At 38.7% G+C, this 25,242-nt stretch overlaps 1 protein-coding gene across 1 annotated transcript in view; it reads left to right on the plus strand.

Annotated features, from left to right (window-relative positions):
• Positions 1-25,242, plus strand: part of ST6GALNAC3 (ST6 N-acetylgalactosaminide alpha-2,6-sialyltransferase 3) — a 214,314-nt gene that overhangs the window by 122,445 nt on the left and 66,627 nt on the right. The window contains exon 3 of the mRNA XM_059854042.1: positions 15,051-15,460. Within this exon, the coding sequence (XP_059710025.1) occupies positions 15,051-15,460 (410 nt within the window). The remainder of the gene's footprint in view (positions 1-15,050; positions 15,461-25,242) is intronic.

The raw sequence follows: 25,242 nt of genomic DNA on the forward strand, positions 1-25,242 counted from the left end.
AACCTGTGCTGAAGTTGAATGCCCAGACTGAATTTACTATCAGTGCTGCTGAACAGAGTGAAAAGATAATTTCAAAACCCTTTATGTATGTCTCAGGATTATGTTTGCTTTTTTTAGTTGCTAAAACCTGTGTTGATGGTTTTGCTGCCACTGAGCACACATTTGTGACTTGTAGCTCTGGAGATGACTGCCATTGTCACTGAAGGCTGCCCCACTTTAGGAAGTTAAAGCTTCAATTAAATTAGCTAAATGTTTATATTGCTGACATCTGGCCAGCAGAACGGATCTATCTTTGTTGGAATAGAAATCCATAGAAATCAAAGGTTATGCTCAGAATAAGATTATAGCATCATAATCTCATTACTTGGGAGGGGGATGTTGAGATTAAAAGGAGAGAGAAATGGAATGCAGTATGCACCAAAATTGATATTTGTTACAGAGAAAACACAAATGGAAGAAATTAGAGGAGATGTGCCTGATTTGAACTTCAAAACAGTGAAAATAGCATTTCGTTTCTATTTTTATTTCAAACCACATCCAAGAAAAGGAATAGTGTAGATGGAGACATAAAGAGACTTCTAAGTGCTTTTCATTTCAAAATTTTTTCCTAGTGAGGGATGGATGGCACAGGATTTTATGCCCCAAACAGCATTTAAAAGTGCTCCTGCTTTTTTAACACCATCCTTCAACTGAGAAAGAGAGAGAAAGAAGCAGACAAGGTGCCCTGACACATCACTTCTAAGTGATTTCTCACCCAAAAGTATTCAAAAGACTGATCGAAGATTTTTTTTTTCTTAATATTTATTTTGCTCTGTGACTTGGCAGAAATGAAGTGACAAGATGAAGGGAGAGAGCTCTTGCTTGAGGAGCAGTATTAAATGCCTGACTGTAGCTTTAGTTGTGAGGGTGATTGGAAGGATAACCTTCTCTATTTGGCATGGCAGGCTACAGAATTTTATTGCTATGTCTTATGTATTTCTCATTGTGGGTGTCTTGTTCCAAAGTATGTAGCTAAGCCTAGTCAGGAGGTAAATCCCAAGTCAAATTGTCTCATGCATAAAGAAAGACAGTTTGGAAGGCAGGAGTCATTAGAGGGAAAGGATTTTTCATTTTAGTTATGAAACCTAATTTGTTTTCACTCTCTTCCCTCCTTTGTATCTGTAAAATATTGATAGAGGTTATAATTTCTGACAGTGATGTTGATTGTGGCATGCAGGTAGGATCCCACAGCTGAATGATGCTGTGATGTCCTGCTGGGCCCTATCACGTAGAGACAAGATTGGAAGGTGCAGCTCAAAGAGTAATTGGTATAAACGAGAATCCTCAATCTGAACAGGCCTGAAATTAGAGAAAGTTCATATCTGCATGCAAGTTTCACAGCTCTCATCCAAGTTCTGAATTTTAGCAATGATGTTTCAAGGGAGGGCTGAGCAGCACTGTGTGATCATAGGGATATGGATGAGAAGGAAGCCCTTCCTCAGCAATATAGCAGAGAACCGAGCAAGCACATGGATTTTAATCCTGCCAGAAAAGGATTCTGTCTCCTGTTGCTTCATGGCAGATCCTGCCTTTTCTATTTTGGAGTGCTTTCCATCTCTGGCATTAGTGATGACTCCCATCAGACACCTGTGGTCTCCCTGCTGATGGCTGATTGATCATACATGCAAGGCAGGGAAACAGCCTTACAAACCTTTGATCAGTGTCCTTAAGTAGAGTATGTTTTATGCATTAAATTTGACTCAAGGATTTTAGAACCATGGACTGCTTTCTCTTTAACGAAAGTTTCAGAGTATTTGAACACTGAGGAAATTTTTTGTGCATGTCTGTGCTTTGCCAGCTTGGGTTTTTTTTTTTTCATAAACCTTTTTTCAAAAACAGTTGTTCTCACTTTTTCTTGAAGTTTTTCCAGCTGCTGATAGTGTTCAAAATAGCTCTGTGCTATGTGGGATCCAAACAGTTTTGGCATTAAAATAAAGCACAGCATTAACTGTTTTGCTTCAACAATAAAATGGGAAATAAAGGAATCATTTTGGAAAAATAATTATATTATCGGATAGGCAGTACTCCAGGATTTGTGAGGCGTGTTGGTTATCTCCACAATTCATTACATTTTGATTTGAAATGCGTGGATGTGGAAGTAAACAGCAAAGTGTTTAATAGTCACTGTATGTATCTGGGTCACCCCAAATATCATTTAATCCCCCCCCCCCCAAATGGTTTGTGGCTAGAAGGATGTCCTGGGAATCTCGAGGCAAGATAACAGCCATGCTCTTCACATTTAACTTGTTAATCAGCAGGTAAGGAGAAGAAATGTCTTGTGTCTGGTCAGGTATCCATGAGCAGCAGCCAGATGCTTTGCCCTTTCCAAATGTACTCTGAAGAAGAATGGAGTCATGCTCCTTGTTTTGCCCATTAGATAGCATTATCTCTGTGGAATGCCAGTTCACATCTCCTTGTGCCGTGCGTGGTTCTCACATATGGGATTTTAATAACCTTCATGCTGTGCTATGAATTCATAAACAGGGCTTATGGAGGAAAAGCACCACAGGACTTTATTTTTTAATTATTGCTCTTTTGAAAAACGGGGTCTGCAGGATTTTTGCAGGGGTCTTGTGACAGTCAGCAATTATTTTGCTGCTGCAAACAAGAGGAGGGGATAAATACAGTATTTACCTATGATATACTTTTTCAGAATTGATTTTCAGTATACTACATTTTGTAGCCACTATAATTCTGCTGGTTTATAGATGGAATTTTGAAGGTCTGATGGTATGGGAGTTTTCCCCATTTTTTCTGGAATGTCATGTGCATTTGATTTCTTAGAATATAGCTCTCCTCCTCATCCCTCCCCTTTCTCAGCCTGTGAAGCCACTGAGCTTACTGCTCAGTGGACACTAGCACATGGCAGTAGTTTAGATTTCTGTTCTGTAAAAGACCTATTCATCCTGGATCAGTGGGGCTTTTTCTCTCTTTTTACCCCCTTCTCCCTGGAGTCCAGTTGAGCCACCACTTCTGCATCTCAGCCATGTCCCAGTGCTGGTGAAGAAGGCACCACTGTTGGTTAGTGAAGCTAAAAGGAGTAACAAAAACTGCCAGCACTGGTCTCCAGGTATGGCTTGGTATTTATCACTTTCTATCCACTGCTAACAGCCTTAGAAAGTAGACCTCTGAGGAGGACTCAGTAAACTTAGCTTTCTCTACAAGCACCTGCAAAGTAATGGTCTATTGGATACAGCCATTTCAGCAGTCCAGGTGCTGGTTCACACATGCCAGGAGGGAAATTGCACCATGTTCCCTGCCCCTACCCTGTGCCACAACCAGCTGGAATGAACCTGTGGTCATTCTGGATTCCAGTCTTGTAACTGTGCCTAATAATATTTTATCTGGAATAAGATTTATTAGGTGTAGGTTCTGTGCAGGATTCTCATAGGACTTGCAGATCAAATCTTTTGCCCATTTTCATTTTAGGAATGTTTATCTCTCCTGCTGTATTTTGTATGATTTTGTGTGTGACAGGCAGTAGAAAGAACCAAAAACAGACAAGGAAAAAAAAAGAATAATTTTTCACTAATTACTCAATTTTCAAAATTTTGTTGTCATTTTGAGTTCTTTTATTTCTGAAAAAGTTCCCCAGGACATTGAATAGTCCTCATTATTAAAAATGTGTGCTGTCTTTTTCATTAAAATTCATTGAGCTTCCCCTTGATTCTTCATAGTGATAGAACTATAGAATTACTGAAAAAAAGTATGTTGGAAATAACCTCTGGAGACCATCTTGTCCAATATCAACTATAAATAGGACTAACATCAAGGTTAGGTCAGGTCTCTGCCTCTTCAAGCTTTGAAAATCTCTAGGAACAAAGACTCCTTTGGGCACCTGTTTCAAAGCTTAATTGCCCTCTGTCATAAAAGAGCTTTCCTTGAAAACAGGATTCTTTTTTAATGGGATATAAGTAGTCCATCAGTTTTTTTTCCTTCCACTCATCTGCCCTGGTCTGTTGTAGCCATGAGAACACTGTGAATGTCTGCCACCATGTGTGCTGGGGTAGCTGAACACAGACACACACAAACTTCTTCATGCTGCATCTTTAATTCTACAGTTGTATGACTCAGAGAGAGGGGATGCCAAAACTTGCACATTTGCTTTGTAAATATTTTCTTAGAGTAAAATTAATACGTAATCCAGACCCTCCATCTCTCTGGCTTGCTCCTTTTGATGTTGTTAATTCACATGTACGTGTATGGGCTTTTTTTAAAGTCACTAAGCAAAGGAGACCATAGAGCTCACATTGAGCATGGAGAAGTTTTCTCTTGTATACTGTTCACAGAAGTGAAGAAATGTTATTTCTATGCTTTTCCTCAGCATAAGCTGTAACCTGGACACCTGTTCATTTTCTTTGGATGATTATTTTATAATTATTTGACTTTAGCTGATATTTTTTCCTTACTCAGCTGCATCCCCGAGTCCCTCCCACCAGCTTTGTGGCAGTGAGGTAGAACTTCCCCTCTCAGTTCCCAGTGTGCAGCTGGGAGCTGTTGGTACTTGAGGTGGAATAGAGCCTGTAGTGTGGAGCAGCATTGCTCCAGAAGGAGGACAAAAGGAGAGGCGCAACTTGTTTGCTTAGAAGGCAGTCCTCAGTATTCCATGGCCTCTTCTCTTTCCAGGCCCTCAGCTGAGATGTATTCTGCCATATTCATAGTGCCAGCAAGCCACAGCAGGCAGATGCTCTCAGAGGGCTCTGATTTTCTTTCTCAAGTTGCTCTCCCCAAGAACCTGTTTTGTCAGAGCCATGGTAGTCATTGCTGCATCAGTGTGAGTTACAGAGCCACTGATGAGCTTAGGTGTTGACCTTTAAGATTGCTTTTCAAGTTTCAAAGATCCTGCTGTCATTACAGTCCTTGGAAGCACCAGGAATCACAAGCTACATTAAAGCCAACAGTCTAAAAGAACAAAACAAAAAACCTCCACAAGCTCTGTGCACTCACAAGCAGAGTGGAAGTGTAGAATGTGATGCCAGCAGGGAAGCCAACACGGCCTCCAAGGCTTCCATCCCAGAGACAGACTTGGGGCAGGAAATAGTTTCAGCATGGACCAGGGAAGTCCATCCAGCCCAGAATATCAGTATGTGTGCTCACACACAGAGAAGGAGCACTGTGTTCTGGCTTTGTGAGCAGGTAACTTATATCCAGAAAGTACTCTGCATCCTTTTCTTGGCTTGAAGCTGAATCCAGCTGAGAGGCCTCTGCTGCTGCCCAGGCGAAGGAGTAGCACCATGATTTTGTAACCTTGTCCATCCATGAACTGCAAATCCAAATTTGTCTTCCCAAAATTCCTATGTTGGGAGAAGTCTGCATGAAGTCTTTGGTCATGTCAGTGGGAGTTTTACTTTTAACTGTAGTGGAGGCAATGAATGTGCCGTAGATTTACCCAGAAAGTCAGTGTATAGATATATTGCAGTGGTATTTTTCTTTGAAGATGTATGAAGGACTAAAAATTAACTCCTCTCTTAAAAAATGTAAATTATAGGTAGAAGGGCTATATGATTATAAATACCCATTTTGGAAGTAGTCTTGTTAATATCTTGGAACTATGTCCCTGTCAGGCCAGACTATGTAGTGGAGAAAAGATTGATAGGGTTTATTATTTTCATCTTTTAATAAGATTTTGTTTGGCAATTGCTTCTAGCAGGTTTCACCTCATAACTTACCAGCTCATTTGTGTGTGTGTGTGTTAGTCAGCACCTCAGGCCGTGGTTTGGTTCTGAGCTCTGTGCTGAGGATGCACAGACGTGCCCAGGGATCTTGACTTCAGTAAGGTTTGACAGAGGCCACTGAGCTCAGGGGCTTTTCTCCAGTAAAGGCTTTTCCGTGAGCCTGTTTGGGATGTGGCAGGAGCAGAAGCTGCCCTGTCGAGCTCCATGAGAAAGATCTGACACAGAAGGATCTTTCCATTATTTACAAGTCACTTAATCCCAGTGGTTCCCACGCGAGTTTCCGCTTACCGAGTTCCTGCAGGTGTTGTTAGCCCGTGATTCAGACTCTTGTCTGCATGAAATCTGCTCTGATCAAAAGGTGCTTGGTGGACATACGCACCAAGGCAGTGATGCAAAAGCAATCAGAAGTCAGGATACGTACACTGATTTTTTTTTTTTTTTAAACAGACCTTAAATTTCAAAGTTTTAAAATATGCAGCTATGCTTCAATGGCTTTCTTTAATGACTTAAGAAAATGTAAAACACATCTGCCTAATAATTTAAGCAGAACTTTCTAATCCATTTAAAATTTTTGTCTTAGTGCCCGTTGCCATAGTGTTTGAAATTTCAGGTGTCTGACAAAATGGTGATTTAATTCTGTATCTTTCTGAAATGGAAATGATTTTATTATTTTAAAATAGAAGATATTTCAAACATTTAAATTTTTTGTCTAAGACTTTCTAAGTGAAATTTTAACCTGAAATTACATTTTTAGAGAAAATTTCAAACATTTTTACTGATGACAGTCATAGGGTGGTACTGCAAATATTGCCAGTGTACCAGTGAAAGCAAATAAATGTGGTCAGAAGTAAATGTGTATTCTCTTTTAGATAAGGCATCCTCCAATTAAAAACACTGGACTTAAAAAGCTTCTTAAATCTCATTTTGTCAAATGAAAAATGCCACTGGTTTTAAAGCTATTGTAAAAAACCTTATTCTCATTCCTGGCATGGATATTATAATTCTTTTAATTTCAGAAAAAATGGATAATTAGCATTTTAGCTTATCACTTTCCATCCATGCATACAAATAATTTGTCAGATAGACCACCAAGAAAGACAAAATTAAATAATAGGTCTAGACAGCATGGAACCAAAATAAATTAGAGGTTAGGCTTCCAGCCTGTTAGGTGGGTTTTCATGGGAAAGAAGGAGGGGGGGGTTTAATAAAAGAGAGTTTTTCTGATAGCTTTTGCTGCTTACCTTGATATTGTTTCCCCATATCAAATCCCAAATAAATTGACCTGAAATAAGATGTAAGCTTCATATTAGAAGTCCCCTAGTTTATTTGTGAGTCTAATTTTTTCAACTGTATTTAGATTAGAGGCCTTACAGGCATTACTGCATCTGTGATTCAGCCAACTAAGTTCCTAGATAATGGTCCATGATTAATGGTGAGTGCTGATAATAGGAGGTTGTTAGAGGAAGCAAACTTGGAACAAATCTGCTGTATACATTATATACTTTACCGCCATCTGCGGGTATTTATAATAAATACAAATTAAAGTCAGCAGTTAGAGTAACTCATGTTTTCCATATGTGACAGAGAATTCCTTAGACATAGTCTTCCAGTAGGCATCTTCACTGTAGAAATTCCCATTAATTGTTTTGCAGAGATATTTACTATTACTTGCAAAGGAAAAACAGTTTTTGTGGGTGGAGTTCTTTTGGCCTTGGTTGCTGTCAAGGATGTCTTTGTAGAGTCCACTCTGTAAGGAAGGATTATGTGTTACATGTTACCTCTGCTCTGCTGCCACACATGTTATTGGGTGTGAAAAATTGTTTTTGTCCTTTTGTACTGAGATTCATTTGCTATTCAGCGTGTGTGCTAACAGGACATTCCTCCCTTTTGTCTCCTTGAGTCCTTGAGTTGTGACATTTTACCTCCTGGTGGTTTATATTGTTTGCTGAGCAAATATGTCTGTATAGAGAAGAAACAGTTGTTATCTTTCTTATTACTAAATGTAAAAAGCAGAAAAGAAATGTGATACAGAGAATTGCAGAAGATGAATTAGAGTTAAATATTATGATACCAATAACCTGCTGAATCAAGTGACATGTTTTGCTGGTAGCAAAGGTACTCTTGCAAATACAGTTCTGCAGCAGAGTGACAAAAGGGGTGCCATTGTTAGGATCAGCTTGTGTTGTACTCTGAGTTGTTTGTGCTGTTTGATGGACAGTGTCTCGTTTACGTGGTGTTTTTCCAGTAACTTTTGTGCACAAAATTCAAGAGTCATCACGTAGTACTGAGGGCAGGTGAACAAAGTGGTGGATGTTAAGATAAATGACTTACTGGGTTCAGCATTCAGCAGGCAGTATTTGGTTGGAAGAATTCCCGGCTTTTGAACTATTACAAAGTCATGATATTTTAAACCCTGTGTGTTTGTTAATGGGTGATAGATGAAGTGTCACAAACATTCTGGTTATTTATGGTCATCAGCTAAACCTTTGGGATGAAGTCAGGAGTACTCTAGAACTAATGTTGTTTGGTTGGTTTTCCATTTTGTTCAGGTGTGAAGCTAATTTTTTCATAGGCTGTTTTTCAGAGTGAATGGTATTTTAGTGCCTGCTTTGTGAGCTTGTCTGCATAGGGTGTGCATGATGGAGTTTGCCTCCCTTCCATAACAATTCAATCCTCACCAGTGTTTGACAGGAGCATTTCCACATATGTTCTTGGTGTACTTGTCTCTTTATGCTGATTTTTTAAATATATATGCCAGAGAGTATTCTGCTTTTCTTCCATTTCAGAGGTGTTCATTGTGTGGATCTGAAGGTGCAGACATCTGCATGCCTAGGGATGTCAGGGTTTCTGGTTACCTACAAACTATAGTACTGTATACTGGACTGAACTTATCCATTTTCATCTGTTTTCTCCTTGGGCAGTTGCAGTGTAAAGGACAAAAGCTTTTATCTCTGCCTCTTCATTCCTAAATTATTTGACTGACATGTCTGATTTAGTTTTCTTCACAACAGTTAGTTTATAAGTTCAGGAGTTTTGGTTCTTCTTTGCTGGATTGCATTCCCAAACACCACGGTTTATCTTCTCAGCCATATATATCAGTTTTTCTCAAATCCTTCTTCCCCTTACCTGTTTCCCTTTTAACACTAAACTACATTCTGCCATTTCACAGGTGTCTGAAATTTTTTCTGTTCTCTTTCTCTGCTGTGTGCTCTTTCCATTTATTTCTCCCCCTTCTGTGACACTGATGTAAATAAGAGCACGTCCCTTCTGCCATCCTGCCTAGGGACAGGGCAGTTTGCCAGGCGCCTGAGACCAAGGGAAAATGGGTCTTCTGCAGGCTGACTGAGAGTGCACCTGCAGGACAGGTCTCCACATCCTTCAGGAAATGCCTTAGGGCAAAACTTTCTTCACCTGCCTCTCTCTCAGGGCCCTAAGTCCTTCAGAGCTGTTGACCACCCGTCCTCTGAGCTCTGCCTCTCCTGGGTCTCTCTGTTGTACTTGAAGCCCTGAATCTGGCAGCTTCCTTGCTTCATTAACCCTCCATGCAGAGGCAGAACAGTTTCTCCTGTTCTTATTTACTCCCTGCCACCTTTGTGTTTTTAAGCCTTTTTACCAATAGAGCTATCAAGAGTGTTCCAATAGTTTGTTATTCCAGAAGAAAATACTAGTGTAGGCTTATTTAAAAGGTGTCAGTTTCCATAGAGTTTCAGCTGGAAATCAGGAAAAATTAAAAAAGTGAAAGGGACTGTTTTGTTAATGTGAACTCCCATTCTTTCCCCTTTTCACAATAAAGCAAAATTTTCAATTGGGGGAGCATTTAAACTCTATTTTAGAAAATTATTAAATACAATTTTTGAAACATAGAAAGTTAAGATATTTTGATCAAGCTGGATATGGCTTTATTCAATTCTTGTAAATTTTGTTTTGTGAGATTATCATGATATTTGACTTCTCAATTTTTGCCTTATAATAAAGTAGTGGAAAATACTTAAAATACATTTATATTCTTTACAGGTTACATACTTGATTCTTTCTACTCAGAGTTTTCTCACGTATATTTGAGGCATTTGGTTTTCGGCTCTTGGTATCAGGAGATGTACTTAATTCTTGCTTTGTTTCAAAGCTGCCTCTATTGTTCCCAGTAGGAGCAGCAAAATCAACAGCATTCTGGTGAGCATTTGCTGTGCTGTATCTTGAAAGAGGTAGGAGCTGGCATGGAGTTGTCTGGAGCCGCCTCAGAAGTGAGAAAGATGACACTGCATCACTTTGCACTGTGATTCGTGTTTGGAAGGTTTGAGTTTCTGGTTTGGTTTTTTTTTCCCTTTCCATGAGAAAGAAAACTAACATGTTTCAAAAATACACTTGCTGGTTGAAAGTTTAGATGGGGTGGGTGATTTTGGACCACAAGTTTCAACCTCTGCTCAAAGTCTTTCCTTTGTTTTTCTGTCTTTTTACCACTGACATGAGGAATCCACAAGATACTTGTTCAGGCAAAGGGCTGGTACAGCCCCTTTAAGGAGCTGTGACAAGAGCTGCAAATCAAACAGTTCTGTAACAACTGGGTCAGTACATACAGAGAGACTTTCAAATGCAGTTATTTATTCAGTCTCCTGCTGTAAGATTAGTCCCATTATGTGCCTCCTATGCACTCCCTACCAATTCATTCAATTTAAATAAAAACTTTCTGCCAGAACTCATGTACATATCAGTGACATTCATCTAAATAAAATATCCCAGGCACTTGAGTCTCAGGAACTGTCGTATGAAAAAGCAGATCATATTCTATTTATTTGGAAATGGATGCATGTTGATGCTCTGCTTATTTCAAAATAATGTCAAAATGTTAAAATCTTTATGAAATCTTAACATTAAATTTTATGAAGACAGATGTTTTCTGAGATGTGATGCTGAGGGCTAGGACCAAAATCAAATGCTGAAGGTAAAAAAACCCACAATACTGCCATAGGGGGGAAGAGGGAACAAACACAAACTCAGGGTAATAAGACCTGTCATTTTTATAATTTCTATCATTTTTTGCTTGATGTTAGTAATATAATGTAAGTTAGATACAGTGCTGTACTAATTTGGTAGTTCTTGCTGGGTGAATACACAAATACTATCTTTCTTTTCTTTCAATGTGCTGAATTTTTTCCTAGAAAAGCTTGGCAAGTCTTTTCTCCCAATCAGAGGTCTGCAGAAATTGAGTAAGTGTAGATAAAACCAGCTTGTTTAATCACTGAAACACAGGAAAAATTAAAATACATTTTTTGCTTGTAAAGTAGAGGAAAGCAATAAAAACAATGCCAGACGGTTAATGCCTCTCTTGTACCTTTCATTTCAAAGACCTCAAAAGAACATCAAGAAGAATAAAGGCAAAATCTATTCCCTATTGGCATCATTATAAATGTTGTATCCTCTGAAACTCTAAAGACATGCAAGAAGAGTAGAAGAATAAATGGCATTGAAATAAAGAAAGTCTCTCTGGAGCTTTGTTCAATCGGCTTTGTTAGAATTCACTCAAATAGGATGATTATAAGAAAAGATCTCATTTGTTTCAACATTAAAGGAGCAAATTAATATGTGGCAAGCTGCTAATAATTGCCTCATTATGTAGTGAATGGGCATTGCGTCCAATTTACAAAATTACAATCATATTGTTAAAGTAACAATTGAGAAAGTTGAGTGTGAGTTTCCCAACTATCTGCGTGATTAGTTGTGGGATTCAGAGCGGAACAGTTGGTGGCTGGAGAGAGCGCACTGCCAGTCTATAGTGCTAAGGAGCCACAAGAGAAATTCAGCTTTTCATTAGTGGAAATTCCATCTGCAGTGGTCCTGAGCTGGGTTTGGTCCAGCTGGGAAGTGAATCTGGCAGTCTCAGCTGAGACCAGAGCTTGGCGTGTGTCTGGTCTGCCCAGACGCTATTCTGTGGTTCAGAGACCTGGCCTGAGATCATCCCCACCTGGACCTCAGCAGATGTACAGGGCTGTGCCTGGGAAACTTGGTGAGCCAAGATCTGTGCCATTGGGAAATCCATCCATGCAAATGGTTAAATGGTTCTGTAGCTGGAATTTCAGTCTCCTTGTGGAGACACTGGAAATAGTGGCGGAGTTGTTAAATTTGGAAAGTAAGCAATTTTCCAAATAATGAAATCCTGTGTGGAAGAGAATCATGTTTTGTGACCTACTTTAGTTGGATTTGCTTGTGACCTTTTCTAATTCTGGCTGATTTTGTTCTTTAATGATTTGACCTTTGATTCTGTGAAGCCACTTCAGTGCTAAATGCAAAGATTTAATAACTAGAACTGTTTGATAAGTGACCTTTATTACACAGCTATTTCTCTTTGCTAGAGAAATGGCACTGTTTTGCAAGTTCTAATTCACAGTTTTAATTATCTTTTCTATTGTCTGTAAGCTTGCACAGGATGTAGAAAGGTCAGACATTTCATTTTCTTTACTGATTAAAATATAAGTGTTCCTCAACAGTCACAATGTATCATTCAGGAAAAAGATGGGACTATTTGTCAGAACCATTCCCAGCTTCTCTGCTGAGGTCTTCTACATCCTTTTGGTCAGCAAAAAAATGAGCAGTTTTCTAGCAGCAATGATAGCTCAGCCCCTTTGGTGTTTGGAGGTGGGATAAATGTCTGTAACTACATGACAAGAGAAGAAAACCTGAATGGTTCTTAATGTTGTAACTCGTGTATCTATGGTGCAAGTGAATGAAGATCTTGTCAGAGGTGAACCTTGGCCTGATTTTCTGGGTCCTTCTGAGGATAAGCAGTAACAGCACAAGTTTCAGTGTGGTCCTGCCAGTCTGTTTCAGTCCCACTGCTGCTGGATCATCTCTGCAGATGAGAGGGCAGCCAGGACTGCCTGGCAGACCCCTTTGTATTGTATGTGTGTGTTTCCAAAACCACCCTTCTCAACTGTGACAAACCAGCACCACAAACTGGTGGCCTGTCTCCAAATGGGGTTCAGTGAGTGAATATTGATGTGTGTTTTCTCATATGTTGAGGGAGATATGATGCAAAAAGATGATAAAGACAGTGGATGATTCTGGAGTCAGTGGAATATCTATCCTGGGTGTCAGTCTTCTAACTCTGTCTGGGAGCTCTGGGAAATGTGCATATTGGGACATGTAAAATCTCTACATTGTAAAAAATATTTATTGTGAGATAGAGCTGGGAGAGAGGGTTAGCCTCTGACTCTGTTCAAGAAGAGCAGATTATATGTTGACCTAGTGTAGGCATGCAGTATTATGAAAGCACTTTATAAATTGGAACAAGATAAATGAATCACAACAAAAGAGCTAGAAAACCAGGGGACACAGTTGCAGGAGTGAGTGTACTCAGCTTATTCAAGCAGAACAGTTGCACTGAGTGAATAGAAAATGTGCAATGCATTTCTAACTAAGGTGAGGAAATTCAAACAATTCTAAATTTAAGAGAGCGGCTCCATTTTAATGGAGAAGGAAGAATTTAGTGAAAAAAGAAGCTCTGAGGCTGAGACAAATTTAAATGGAACCAGATTGTTGACCAAATTGGCTTTTCCTATCTAGCAGTTTCATATTCAGCATTTGTTAGTTTGAAAGTTCAGCCTGAAAGCTATAAATTAATCTACTGGGTCTGTAACAATTCACTTCATCCTAGAATATGAGTTATGCTCATGGATTTGTTTAGGTCATCCAGCCATGTCCTCATAATATATCTTAGAGAGAATTTCTGTAAGTAAGCAGTAAACAGAAAGGCTGCTGCATTCAGCTGCATCTCCTGGGATTTCATCCCTGCTGTCAGAGAGCCATGTAGGACAGCTCTCTAAAACTATACCAGCTCTAAAAAAATGCATAGTGTTCTGTAAAGGAAACATTGACAATGCTTTTGCATTCAATCAAGAATCTTTAGCTACTGATTTAGGAAAGAATGTTTTCCTGAACCAGCTACATAGCGAAATCAAATCAATCAAAACCAGAAAAATCAAAGCTTTGAAATTTCAAGGTTTACTGCACAAGTCATGCAGGATGCACCTTAATTCAGTACAATATTTGTCACCCAAAGATGAGATATTTTAGCTCTTACAGTTTGGCTTTCTTAAGATGTTTGTCTCTTGTCCTTGCATTATTCCCCCTTATCAAAGAATTCGGTTTTTTGCCAGCAATTGGATCCTAAGGTTATAGTGGTCAAATGTAGGCAGGCTATTCATCCACAGCAGCTAAATAAGGTTTGATTTTGAAGAGAAATAACCACAAGTCTGACCAGAAAAGCACCTAGAATCCTGTCAGAGTAAATGTTCAACAACGTGAAGGGAATTTTTCTTAAAAAACACTGAACTGAGGTCACTGCCTCCCAGTTGTGAGCATGACAGAGGATCAAGTCTGTGACCATACAAAAAATTGTAGGTTTTCTCTGACCTAGATGACCTTCTGTTGGGTTTTTTTTTTTGATGGGTCTAGTTTTCATTTGATTTCAATTTCTAACTGAGCTCTTTATACAATCCAATTTAAATAGAGGGCATTTCCTTTTAGTCTGTAGGTACAAAACAACGAAAAGACATTTACTCTTAATACTTTGACAAATGGAACATCAGATAGGTCCTTATATCTCTGTTAGATTTTTTTTTTGGTATTTTCAATTCATACTGGAGTAATAGCACCCCAGAACATGATCACAAAATACTGTCTTTGACTATAGTTTTCTCAGGATTAAGTTCCTAGTTCAGATGTCACCAGTCTCTCTACCTCTCATTTTCCATGGATCATAACCACTCTCTGGAGAGAACAACACACTCCTCTGTCCACATCTCCTTTCCAACTACAGGATTTTCATACTATTAGATTGCTTTTTAGAGATACATTTTGCATTCAACTTCTGTCACAAATTTGGGAACTGTTCATTCGACACAAACACAATTAATGTACAGTTAAACTTCCAGTATTACTTTCTCATTAGGTTTTTTCCTATTGCTGCCGGCAACACCTTGTTAAAAGAGAAGCCACTGATCTAAATATTGCTTTCTACTGTTTCCTTGTTTTTTTTAGTGAAAAGAGCAACATTTAGAGGGAAAAAAGGAATTATTATCTGTATAGTTGACTTTGCAAGGTGGGAACAGAGGCAAAGATTGGAACTTTTCTATTTCACTGAAAAGGTTTGCATTTGTAGTGGTAGAGTTTTCGAGCAGCTCTGCCACGTGGGGATTGTGGTTTTGTTTTTTTAAAGAGAAGCATTGCTATCTATACACAACAGGTGTTGTACTGCACCTCTTTTTCTTCTAACTGAATTTTCAGTCTTCACATTTTACAGAGAAAAACTTGCAATATAAATTATTGTTTCCTGTCTTCCAGCCTCTACAACTTGACTGTGACCTCTGTGCCATTGTTTCCAACTCGGGACAGATGGCTGGCCAGAGGGTGGGCACTGAGATAGACAAGTCCTCCTGCATATGGAGGATGAACAATGCTCCCACAAAGGGCTATGAGGAAGATGTTGGGAAGAGGACAACCGTAAGAGTGGTCTCCCACACAAGTGTGCCTCTCCTGCTCAAGAACCCCGAGTACTTTTTCAAAGAAACCAACAACACCGTCTACGTGATCTGGGGTCCCTTTCGAAACATGAGGAGGGATGGAAATGGCATTGTGTACAACATGCTGAAGAAAACTGTTGACAGCTACCCAAGTGCCAAAATCTACGTGACGACGGAGAAGCGCATGAGTTACTGCGACGCGGTGTTTAAGAGGGAGACGGGAAAGGACCGGTGAGTTTAAACACGAGGAGCATTCATAATGTTTGACAAAAGATGCGTGAGGAAAGTCCAGGCGGGATGTCAGCTACTAAATGAGTCCCCAGATATGTTTTTAATGGATTGTTATACGGGTTTGACTGTTATAAGCATTTGATGAGGCAGCAGCTAGGCCCCATTTACCCCACCTACGCTACCTTCTGTTCATTCCATTGCTGTTGGCTTGAATCCCAAAAATATTGGATGTCTTCCTGAAATGTTTTCAAAGCTGTGTGTTGTTTTCAGCTCAATTTACTATTGATTAAATGGACATTTTATTTGAAGAGGATCAACCTACACAAACAACATTTCCAAATGCACAACCTCAGGATAATTCTGGATATTGCATTTTCTTCTCTGTTGAGATTCACTGTAGCTTTTCTTCAAACACAGACCTCAGGGTTATACATTATTTCTCTATCTTGGTGAAAATGGGTTATCAGACATACTGGAATCGATTTAGGTTTTTACCATTATTATGCTGAAATTCTATTTTCTATGCTTGATAATGTATATTTATGCTACTCAAGTGAGGCTGTATGAGGTGAAAGTGTGAGGACTGTTTGGGCTAGCATGCTCAAAGCAGAAACTGGATTTGTGGAATTAAGACCACAAATTTTAAGAATTTGTAGCGAAGCTGCAAAAATTCAGGTAATCTGTGTTTTGGCATGGAAGAGCACCTGTCACACATTCTTACTTGAGCTAACTAGGAAGGAGTTTCCAGATCACTGCTATGCCTTAATATTAATTTTTTAAATTTGTGCATCATGAATTTGAGGTTGGAGAGGGCTGTTGCTATTCTGACCAAATTAAAGATACAGGTTTTCACAAACAGCTTAACATAGTCTGAAATTTTGACTTAGCTTTTGAAGTAGAAAAGCTTGTTGTATCAAACATTCTGGTTTCACTATGTTATTAAACTGTCAGAACTTGGTGACAGTTGATTTTTCCTATTTTTCAAACTACTGGAGCATAAGGAGGAGCCTGCCCCTTTTCACCAAGTCCAAGTGCTGCTGTGGTTCTGGAGTTGGAGAGAGCTCGTAAATCTCATAAAGGTATCAAGGTTATCATGGCTTCTTTAGTTTAACTGAACAAACTGATAACCAGAGGCTAATAAATACACAAGATCCATTCTTGAAAGATGACCTTTAATAATCCAAGTCATCCTGTTTACATATTAATCAAGCTAAATATGATCAGGGGTACATTATTGTATTGCTGTACATAAATTTATTTATATTTGTGAGTCAGGTCACTGTGACTTTACATTACTTCATCAAAATCCTTATTGTGAGATGAGACCTTGAAAAAAAACTCCTCTTTTTCCTATGAAAGAAGGACAGCTCATCATTCAATGTCAAAGTATCCTTCCCTCCAGCCTAATCCATTGCTCTTCAACAAATTAGCACATCTCGGGTTTTTATAGTTACGCAATTAACACAATACAAATGCTTCTTTTCATGTAAAAACCAGATTGAACTTCTCTCAGAGCTTATAGCAAAATTCTTAAGCAGCCTAATGTCAAAATGGCCCGTGTTCTCTTTCCTTAAGTTTCACATTGCAGCAGGAATAAATTTTTATGAGCCTGTCTCACGACCCTTCATGTTGTTTGTGCATGTGTGTCCCTTTGACACCAAGGGAAAACTCACCACTTGTCACAGTGGCAGCCAGGTAACATCCTTGTATCTGCTGAAACTTTCATCTTTAGTCCTGCTTTTCCACGTCAAATACTTAGTGATGTTTTTAACATCATTTAGTGATTTTGTCATGCAGGAACAAGGGAAATGATTGATGCATCACCAGCCAACGCCTTCTGTATCTCAAGAAAACATCTTGCAGTTCCCTAGTAATCAGGGACTTCAGTTTGGAAACTGTTTCATTTTCTATAACATCTTCAATTTGCAGGACCTGTCCTCTGTTTCTAGGGAGGGTCGTGAGACTGTTAGAGGTATGTGGCATTTGTGGAAGCAGTAAATGGAGAGCACAGGAGATTTGTGGGTGATGAAAATACTTTCACACATTGTGCCAGGCTATTATGATGCTCAGACAGACTCAGCTTCCTCAGCCAAATATTCCTTCAGTTCCTCAGAGAAACATCAACCCTTGCTTGGAATATTAGATTGAGCAGAGGTCTGGTTCGACATGTTTCCAGCAAAAATTCTGGAAGGAAACCAATTTCAACTCATATTTTAAAATGTACTGAGTGAGTTGCAACTGCATCTATTTTAGTTTAATCCTAAAACACTGTCTTTCTGTACAGTGTATGCTATAGTGCATAGTAAGATTGCAGCAGATTTCTAGTCTGTCGAGCCTTTAATGAGTTTTCTGTTTCTGCTCTTTGATGTACAATCTTTTTAGGTAATTAGTGGGACTTTTCAGCAGTTTCATCCTTGTGGTGCTCAAGTTTTTAAAAGATTTTGTGAGAGGCAGCTAACAGGTAGGTGCTGCACTTCTCTACTGCAGAAATGCTCTGGTCCTGGAGTGCTGACGTGGGAGCTTTATCCCTGACTTCACTGGGTGCATCCCCAAAATCCACAGCTCTGGTATTGACAAATGATTTATTACTGATGCATGGAAGAAACAAGAATTTCCTCTGAGTAACTTTGAACAAACAGTGTTTTTTACTTTGTAATGCATTTTTTAATTCTACAGTAGTACAAAATACCCTCTGATACAGGCTGTCCACACTGGGTAATTAACCTTGCATGAGTGTTAAGAATCTGGGGAACATATGTTCTTTCTGAGAGTATTTGTTAGTGAAGCAGTCGAGTTCAAGGTGGTGAATGCTCATCCACTTTGAATAATTGTTGTACATAAATAATATTCATTACCAGACATTCACAATTTTTCATTAATGCATTTTACTTGGTACTTCCCTAGAGGGGGCATAAAGCTGGCAGCTTCTTCCAGTGCTTCACTAATGTGCTGGTGTATTATATATATATATTTACTCAAGTGAAAAGATTTAAAGAGATATTAGATAATTGCTAAATGTGCCATCTTTGTATGTACCTCAATCCAGATAAGTGGTTCTAAAGCCATCTATATCTCTGCCATGCAATACAAACATAATGCAATATGATATAATAACATTTAATTGGTAATAACAGAGAAAACTGTAGTCTTCATTAAAGCAGCAAAGCTAATTCTGGTCTGATAAAGTGTACTGAGCATCCCTAAATAGGTTTTAATTAGCTGGCACCAAAGCTTCACCACCCTTAGGGAGGGTAAAATTAATGAAAAGTAGCAGCAAATAGATCAATGCTACTGGATGTTCTTGCCTTAGGTGAAGGTGATGAGAAAGAAAGGAGTGTCTTTTAAGGATCATTTAGAAAACAGTCTGCGTTAAAAGTCACTTTCAGCAAGCAATGCTAAAATAAATCTGTGCTGATAGCAGAGCAGTCTGATGTTTCCTGGACTGCAGGGAACTCCATTTGTGTTCCCACTGCAAGCATCTCGGGCCAGCCCCTGAGCCCTGCCCAGCCCCAGGTCCCCCTTGGGGCTGGCAGTGGGCTCAGAGCCCTCTGTCCCACTGCCCAGGGGAGGTGTCCAGCCCAGCAAACAGCCAGTGCTGATGTGCTGGGACTGCTCAAAGAACACCTCAACTGGGTGATGGTAGTCACTCTTCTTGTACTAACTACTGAAAAGAGCCTGCTGGGCTCTTCTGAAGAAATGTATCCTGAGATGCTAAAATTCCCAGTAAGAGATGTGAGAGGATGTTTGGAAATTCAGCCAGTTTGGTAGACAGAGGACTTTTCATGTGCAGTCTAAACTCTGCCAGTGCTCATCCCATACCCAATCAGTTCAATTCAACAACATTTTAAAAGATTATTAGCTATACATACACATGTCTTCAGTAGGCAGGTTCACTGAGCCACATTTGCAGTCAGATTACTGTTTCTGAAAGACTTCTGTTGATATCCTGGACAATTCTGTAGAAACAAAATTGCTTTTGTGCTTCTCTTCCAGAAGTTCTTGGTTTCCTCAGTTCATTCCAGATGGTGCTATGTGTAAGGTTGTGAGAAAGCTGTTTTATCATTCAAGGCAGAAAGATGTATCATTCTGATTGCTGACTTCTGCATCAAGATTCAAAATTTGGGGTGGTGTTCAAGCTTCCATTTTCCTCAGTTCTGCTCACTAATTATTTATTACTTTGGTGATATACGAGATCTGTATTAGATCTCTGTCATTTAGAGCTTGCAAATTACATTAATCTAAAGTTTGGATTGACACTGATAAGACAACTGCAGTCATCACAGCTTCACCTCAGCTAATGTGTGGTTTTTCATGTGTCTGACTGATCTACATGAAGCTATAGTCTAGTAAAAATGTCATTGAAATGAATAAATGAAATTACATTCTCTGAGGTTCAAGTAGCTGCAAGTTCTATTGTTTGGTGATATTCTCTGTGAATTGAGGCAGTAAAGCTGTCAGTGTCCAGAATATCAGTGTTTTATGCTGTGTTTCTGGTTGTTGGCTTGAATGAAATACTATGGTAATGATATTTTCATTTTTGGACTTGCTTTCATGTATGTATTGGTTTCTCTATCAAAGTTATTTGTAGGAAATATAAAAGATTAGCAAGTGTTGCTTAAAATTTGCAGAAAGCAGTTTTTCCTTGGGAAGCTGTGAACATTGACACTGAATCTGGCTCAGAGAGTTAAATTTTGACACATGGGAAGTGCATCCCATCAGTACTTTGTATTATTGTCATTAAAAAAAAATTCTGGAAGATGAGTAAAAGTTCATTTCATTTTGAATAGAAAACAAGCAGAGTTAGGGAATATCAATGTCTTTAAATTACAGAACTTTAGGAAGAAAAGGATGAAAAAATTGATTCAGACTGACAGAGGAAATGTATAATGCCTGTTGGAACACTTCTAAGGACAAAGATTAATTGCAGTTTACAATTTGCTGTAGTCTTTATCATGATGATGTAATTGCTGCTGCACCAGTAAAGTCAGCAAAAGGTTCTCAACTGCCCCTGAGCATCTCAGCAACCCCCAAAATATGTGTTTGATATAGTGACCATTTTTAAAGTACTTGACAGTGGATCTTTCTTGAACTATTGCTTGGCACTTGCATTCTTTCTTTTTATAAAGTAATTCCTTCAAAAAATGCTAATGGATTTGTCCATCCTAATTCATGAAGGGTTTAAATAGTTTCATTGTCAGTCAAGACTGCTTTATTACCTGAAAAAACGAGGGTCTAAAGCATGAAACCTTAATGAAATAAATAGATTTTTCATTATAAAACACTTAAAACCTCAGCATCTATTGCTATTTGTGGTCAATCACCAGATGGTTAACAACTGTTTGGGGGTTTATATCCACTCTTCCATTTCCTGGTAAAACACCAGTTGTTCCTGAGTGTTCTGTATTTATTCCCTGCAGCCCATTAGTAACTGCATTTATATTCTTTATGAAGATTTTCCTAATTAAGATGAACACTTTTCTCTATTAGGCAGATGGAACTCAATAGAAGAAGTCCATTCTTTATTAACATGCCAGTAAATGCTGCTCACAGCACCAGCACTTCTCTTAAGGAACACAGCTCCTACTACATTACACTAATTACACAGTGAAGTGAAACTTTATTAAAAAATATCAATATTAGCTATTATTTTGTGATAAAGCTGTGGCTGCATATAGATTGGTGTGAGCTTAGAGACCTATTGATTCTGCAGTGGTTGCTGACTATAGCCATGGAGTTTCTTTTTAATTAATGATTAAAGACAAGGAATATATAATCAGGATCTGCTCTATCATTGTGCATTTTCACATGTTCTTTGAATTTATCCATCTATGTCTTCTAATTTATCAAATCTTCATTAAGTGCCACTGGATCTGTTCTCTGCTCCTGATGAACTGTATGTTAAATCTTTGTCCAGTGTTTGGTATAGCCCTGTGCTCACCTTTTTCATCCTGTGCTTTAAACACTCTGCAGCTTTTATTGTTATGAGAGAATTGCTGATGCCTCTCAGAAGGAATAGTGCATATGGATGGGATTCTGGATTCAGTCCTTAAGGGTCCCTTCCAACTCAGCATATCCTGTGATTCTGTGATTCTCACATCCCATGAACATCCACCTTTGGAAAGGATGATGTAAGTCAGTGACTCATGCTGGCAATCCTGGTAGCAACCTGGATTGCAGGGCTTCCAGTTTTGCTGCTGGTGGTGAGGATATTCGATGGTTGCAAAGGAAAAAAGTATTGGAGAGAAAAATTAGCAGAAGCATAGATTTTGAATGAAGCCTTTGGTGTTCATCTTCCATAGTTCAATGTTTTTCACTTCTCAGATCACAGTGTATAAAACAGATCTTGATGTTCCTAAAGGAGCTTAAAATTTTGAAAGAATAGAAATGAAAAAGATAAATCAATCTATTTTTTAAAATTCAGCCTTGCTGCCAGGTGAAGTAATTGTCTTGAAAAACACAGAGTGATTAGCATTGAAGTCTGTACTTATTACCTGTTGTCACACAGCAATTCTTTTCTAAGAGATATTAAACAGATTAGAAGATAAATGTAATGTTGCTATTGCTTAAGTGTGATACCTCTTGGTTGCTGGTAACTGTGGGGTTTCTAATGGAAGCTCCCTAAAGTGCTCTGAGCTGAATTTATAGTGCTAAGTAAAATAAAATACTGGAATCAAGCTGCATGAGATGGACTGGGAGCCTGTGCTCAAGTGAGGATAGCAACTTTATGAGACAGGGAGTAACTCTACAATAATTTCTTGCTTTGGATAGAGAAGAGTTTCTGTACATCTATCCACCCACTAGCTAGTCAAATTTATTAGAAACTACTTTTATAAGAAAAGGTGTATGAGAACTCTGATGTATCTCACAGAATGATATTTAGAAGATATTGTCATCTCAAAGCTTTGTACAAGTAAACAACCCAGCAAAAGAAAATCTGTTTGAAAGTAGAAAAAGTTTAGCCTGAACTTATGTTCAAGTATTTTATCTTAAAATGTAGAGAGATGAGTAAACAAATTCTGCATGGAAAATTTAATTAGTAAGAAGTCGAGCTTATGTGAGACCTCATAGGTAGGAGGAAAGCTAAGGGGAAATGAGAATTTTTGTGACTCATTGTGTTAATTTAGAACTCATTGTTAACTGGGTGCTTGCTTGTGCACATCTTCAATATGTATTTTTACCCAGATGAAAACAAAGCAGATGTTCTGCCTTTTTTAATTTCTGTGTCTGTTATCCCACATAGAGAATTTTGGCTGCAATTTCAGGACAGTGAAACTGTTCAGATCTATGGATCCAGAGCACATACCTTTGAAGGTGACTCAGGATTCATAACAGTGCTTCCTGTGGAGCCTGATGTACTACTGGGATATGCTACAACCTGTGTTTAGAAAACAATCACTCCTACACAGTTCCCATGATACTCAACTTCTCTGAGCTTTTAACCATGAGGCAGCTCTGCATTTGAAGAGTAACGTGCACAAGAGCAGCATGTACAATTTTTCTCAGAAATTCACATCTTCAGCAGGTTTTGGAATTTTCAACAGTCTGGAAAACATAACTGTAGGAGTGGGGATTTATTATGAATCTTCAATCTTATGTCTTCACACAGTTTGTGTGAAGTCTCAGATGTTAACCAGCATGGGGCTTAGTTTGTGTTTGAAGGGAAATAATTTTTTATATAGATGTTCAAAGATTCAGCTGTTCTATTTTCAAGATTTTGGAAGCCATTCCTGGCTATGGGAGCATTCAGTGCAGTTGGGACCAGTTACCAGAGACACCACTGATCTCAGAGCCTGAGCAGCCTTGTCCTGGTGCATTGAATTCAGTAAACATGCAATTGCAGTACAAGAAAAGATCTTTAACTGCTCATATTTGTTCTTCACAAGTTTCTTGTTGGTATCCCATCCTTAAATTTAGGGAGTTCTTTTCTTTGTGTTTTTTGTTTTTTATTTAAATCAAGTTATCCCAGCATGTCCTACAGGTTACAGAAAGGAGGCATAAACTCCCTGTCTAATAACATTCTTTACGTGATTCATTAAAACTTTCAGAGCACAGGATTTTCTGCAAAGCTTTAAAAATTGCTGCAGATGATGTCACTAGTGTAGAAAAAGAGAAAGGAAAGAGTTAGCAGATGAAATTCTAAAAAACAAACAGCATGCTTTTATCTTAACAATAAAAACAAGGATAAATGTCAGAAATATGTGCTCTGTGTTCAGTTTGCTCTCCATATGTTTCAGAATTTTTCTTGAATAAATTCATTAGATTTTCTAGTACTTCTGTTTCCAAAAAGTGTCCTAAATACTTTCCATGAGAACATTTCTGAAAAATGTTGCAAGTATCACTTAAGTCTCAAAATGCCTTTGTGAGGCAAAGGGTGTTTGTCCCCTTTTTACAACCTGACTGCTCTGAGAGAAAAGTACACCAGGGGAAAGCAGAAGCTATTGCTGTGCAGAAATTCATGCCCACAGGGCTTTTTGAATATTGTATGCTTACCATGAAGGCATTTCAATCTCATACAGTCCTAATTTGGAGTTGGAATGGTCTGGAAGTGTAGTATGGAACAAATTTCTGCTGCTCTATAACCTGTTTTCAGCCAAACATGGTAATGTTGCTGTATTTCCTTCAATATGAAATCAGCAATAGTTTCCTGACATTTTAAAATCAATCAAAATATTAGGAAAAGAAAATAATATAAAGAGTATGTGCAAAGCAGTATTCCTCCAAAAGAAGATTTTTAGTTTCATTTTTTTTCAAGTATTATTTCATATATTATCAATATTCTCTGCCCGCACATTTCAGCATTCTTTGCACACCTTTCTGGCCCTTTAGGAAATGTGACTAGTGCTGGTCATGTGTAGCTTTTTCTTTTACCAAGGGAGAATTGTGTCTTTGCCAGAGCTCAGTGGTTGTGGATTTTCGCTCGCTCTGTTTGTGCTGCTCTGATTTTATATAAGTGATGACACTGTTGAAATATGTTCTGTGTTTGGGAGTAGAACAAGCACTGGTCCTTAACTCCTTGGGGCTAATTTCATGGTCTGAGATTGCCTTTACCTGCCCTTCCAAGAATGCTCAGTGTTCAGGAGAGCTGGATTTCAGCTTCACTGTGCAGAATGTGCCAGGGACTCTCAGCTGCAGCGACATCCTGGAGCCTTCACCCTCCTAGAGGTATTTTGAGTCTTGCTCATGGAGTGCCTTTTGGATATGAAGAGTCATTTAACTTTACAGAGGACATCCCCAGGGTATCCTCAAGCTTTATGTACTGCTTAGATCTGTCCAGTCATTTCCTGCCAAGCTACACTGCTTTGCTTGGTTAGAAGGAAGGCAGTGAATGGAGGAGTAGCTGAAGCCAGTTCAGTATTTATCAGTGGGAAACAGGATTTCAGGCACTATTTCTGCATGTGGTTTAGGAGGGTAGTTGGAAATGATACATTGAGGGAAGGCTTATTCCAGTTTCCCTTCCAAGCTCCTAATTTTGGATCACTTGGTAGTTTTCCTGTCTTTTTGAAATAATCACCACTGTTGTCATATGAATTTGACCCGTTTCAGGGTAGCACAAGCGAGAGAAGCTCCACATGTTTTCCTTAAACTTCTTTGGTCTGCATTCCAGGCCCGAGACTGGCATGGAATAGAACCATTTTCTTCATTATTACTTTACATTTTTCCTTGAGGCTATCATACTGATTTCAAAACTCTGGTCATCATTATGCTGAAACGGTGGCATTAATAGATTGGTCTTTGTGGGTAGATTATAATATGAAGTTTCAAAATAATTGCCCACTAATATG

This window comes from Haemorhous mexicanus, chromosome 9, assembly GCF_027477595.1.
Source record: "Haemorhous mexicanus isolate bHaeMex1 chromosome 9, bHaeMex1.pri, whole genome shotgun sequence".
Lineage (NCBI taxonomy): Eukaryota > Metazoa > Chordata > Aves > Passeriformes > Fringillidae > Haemorhous > Haemorhous mexicanus.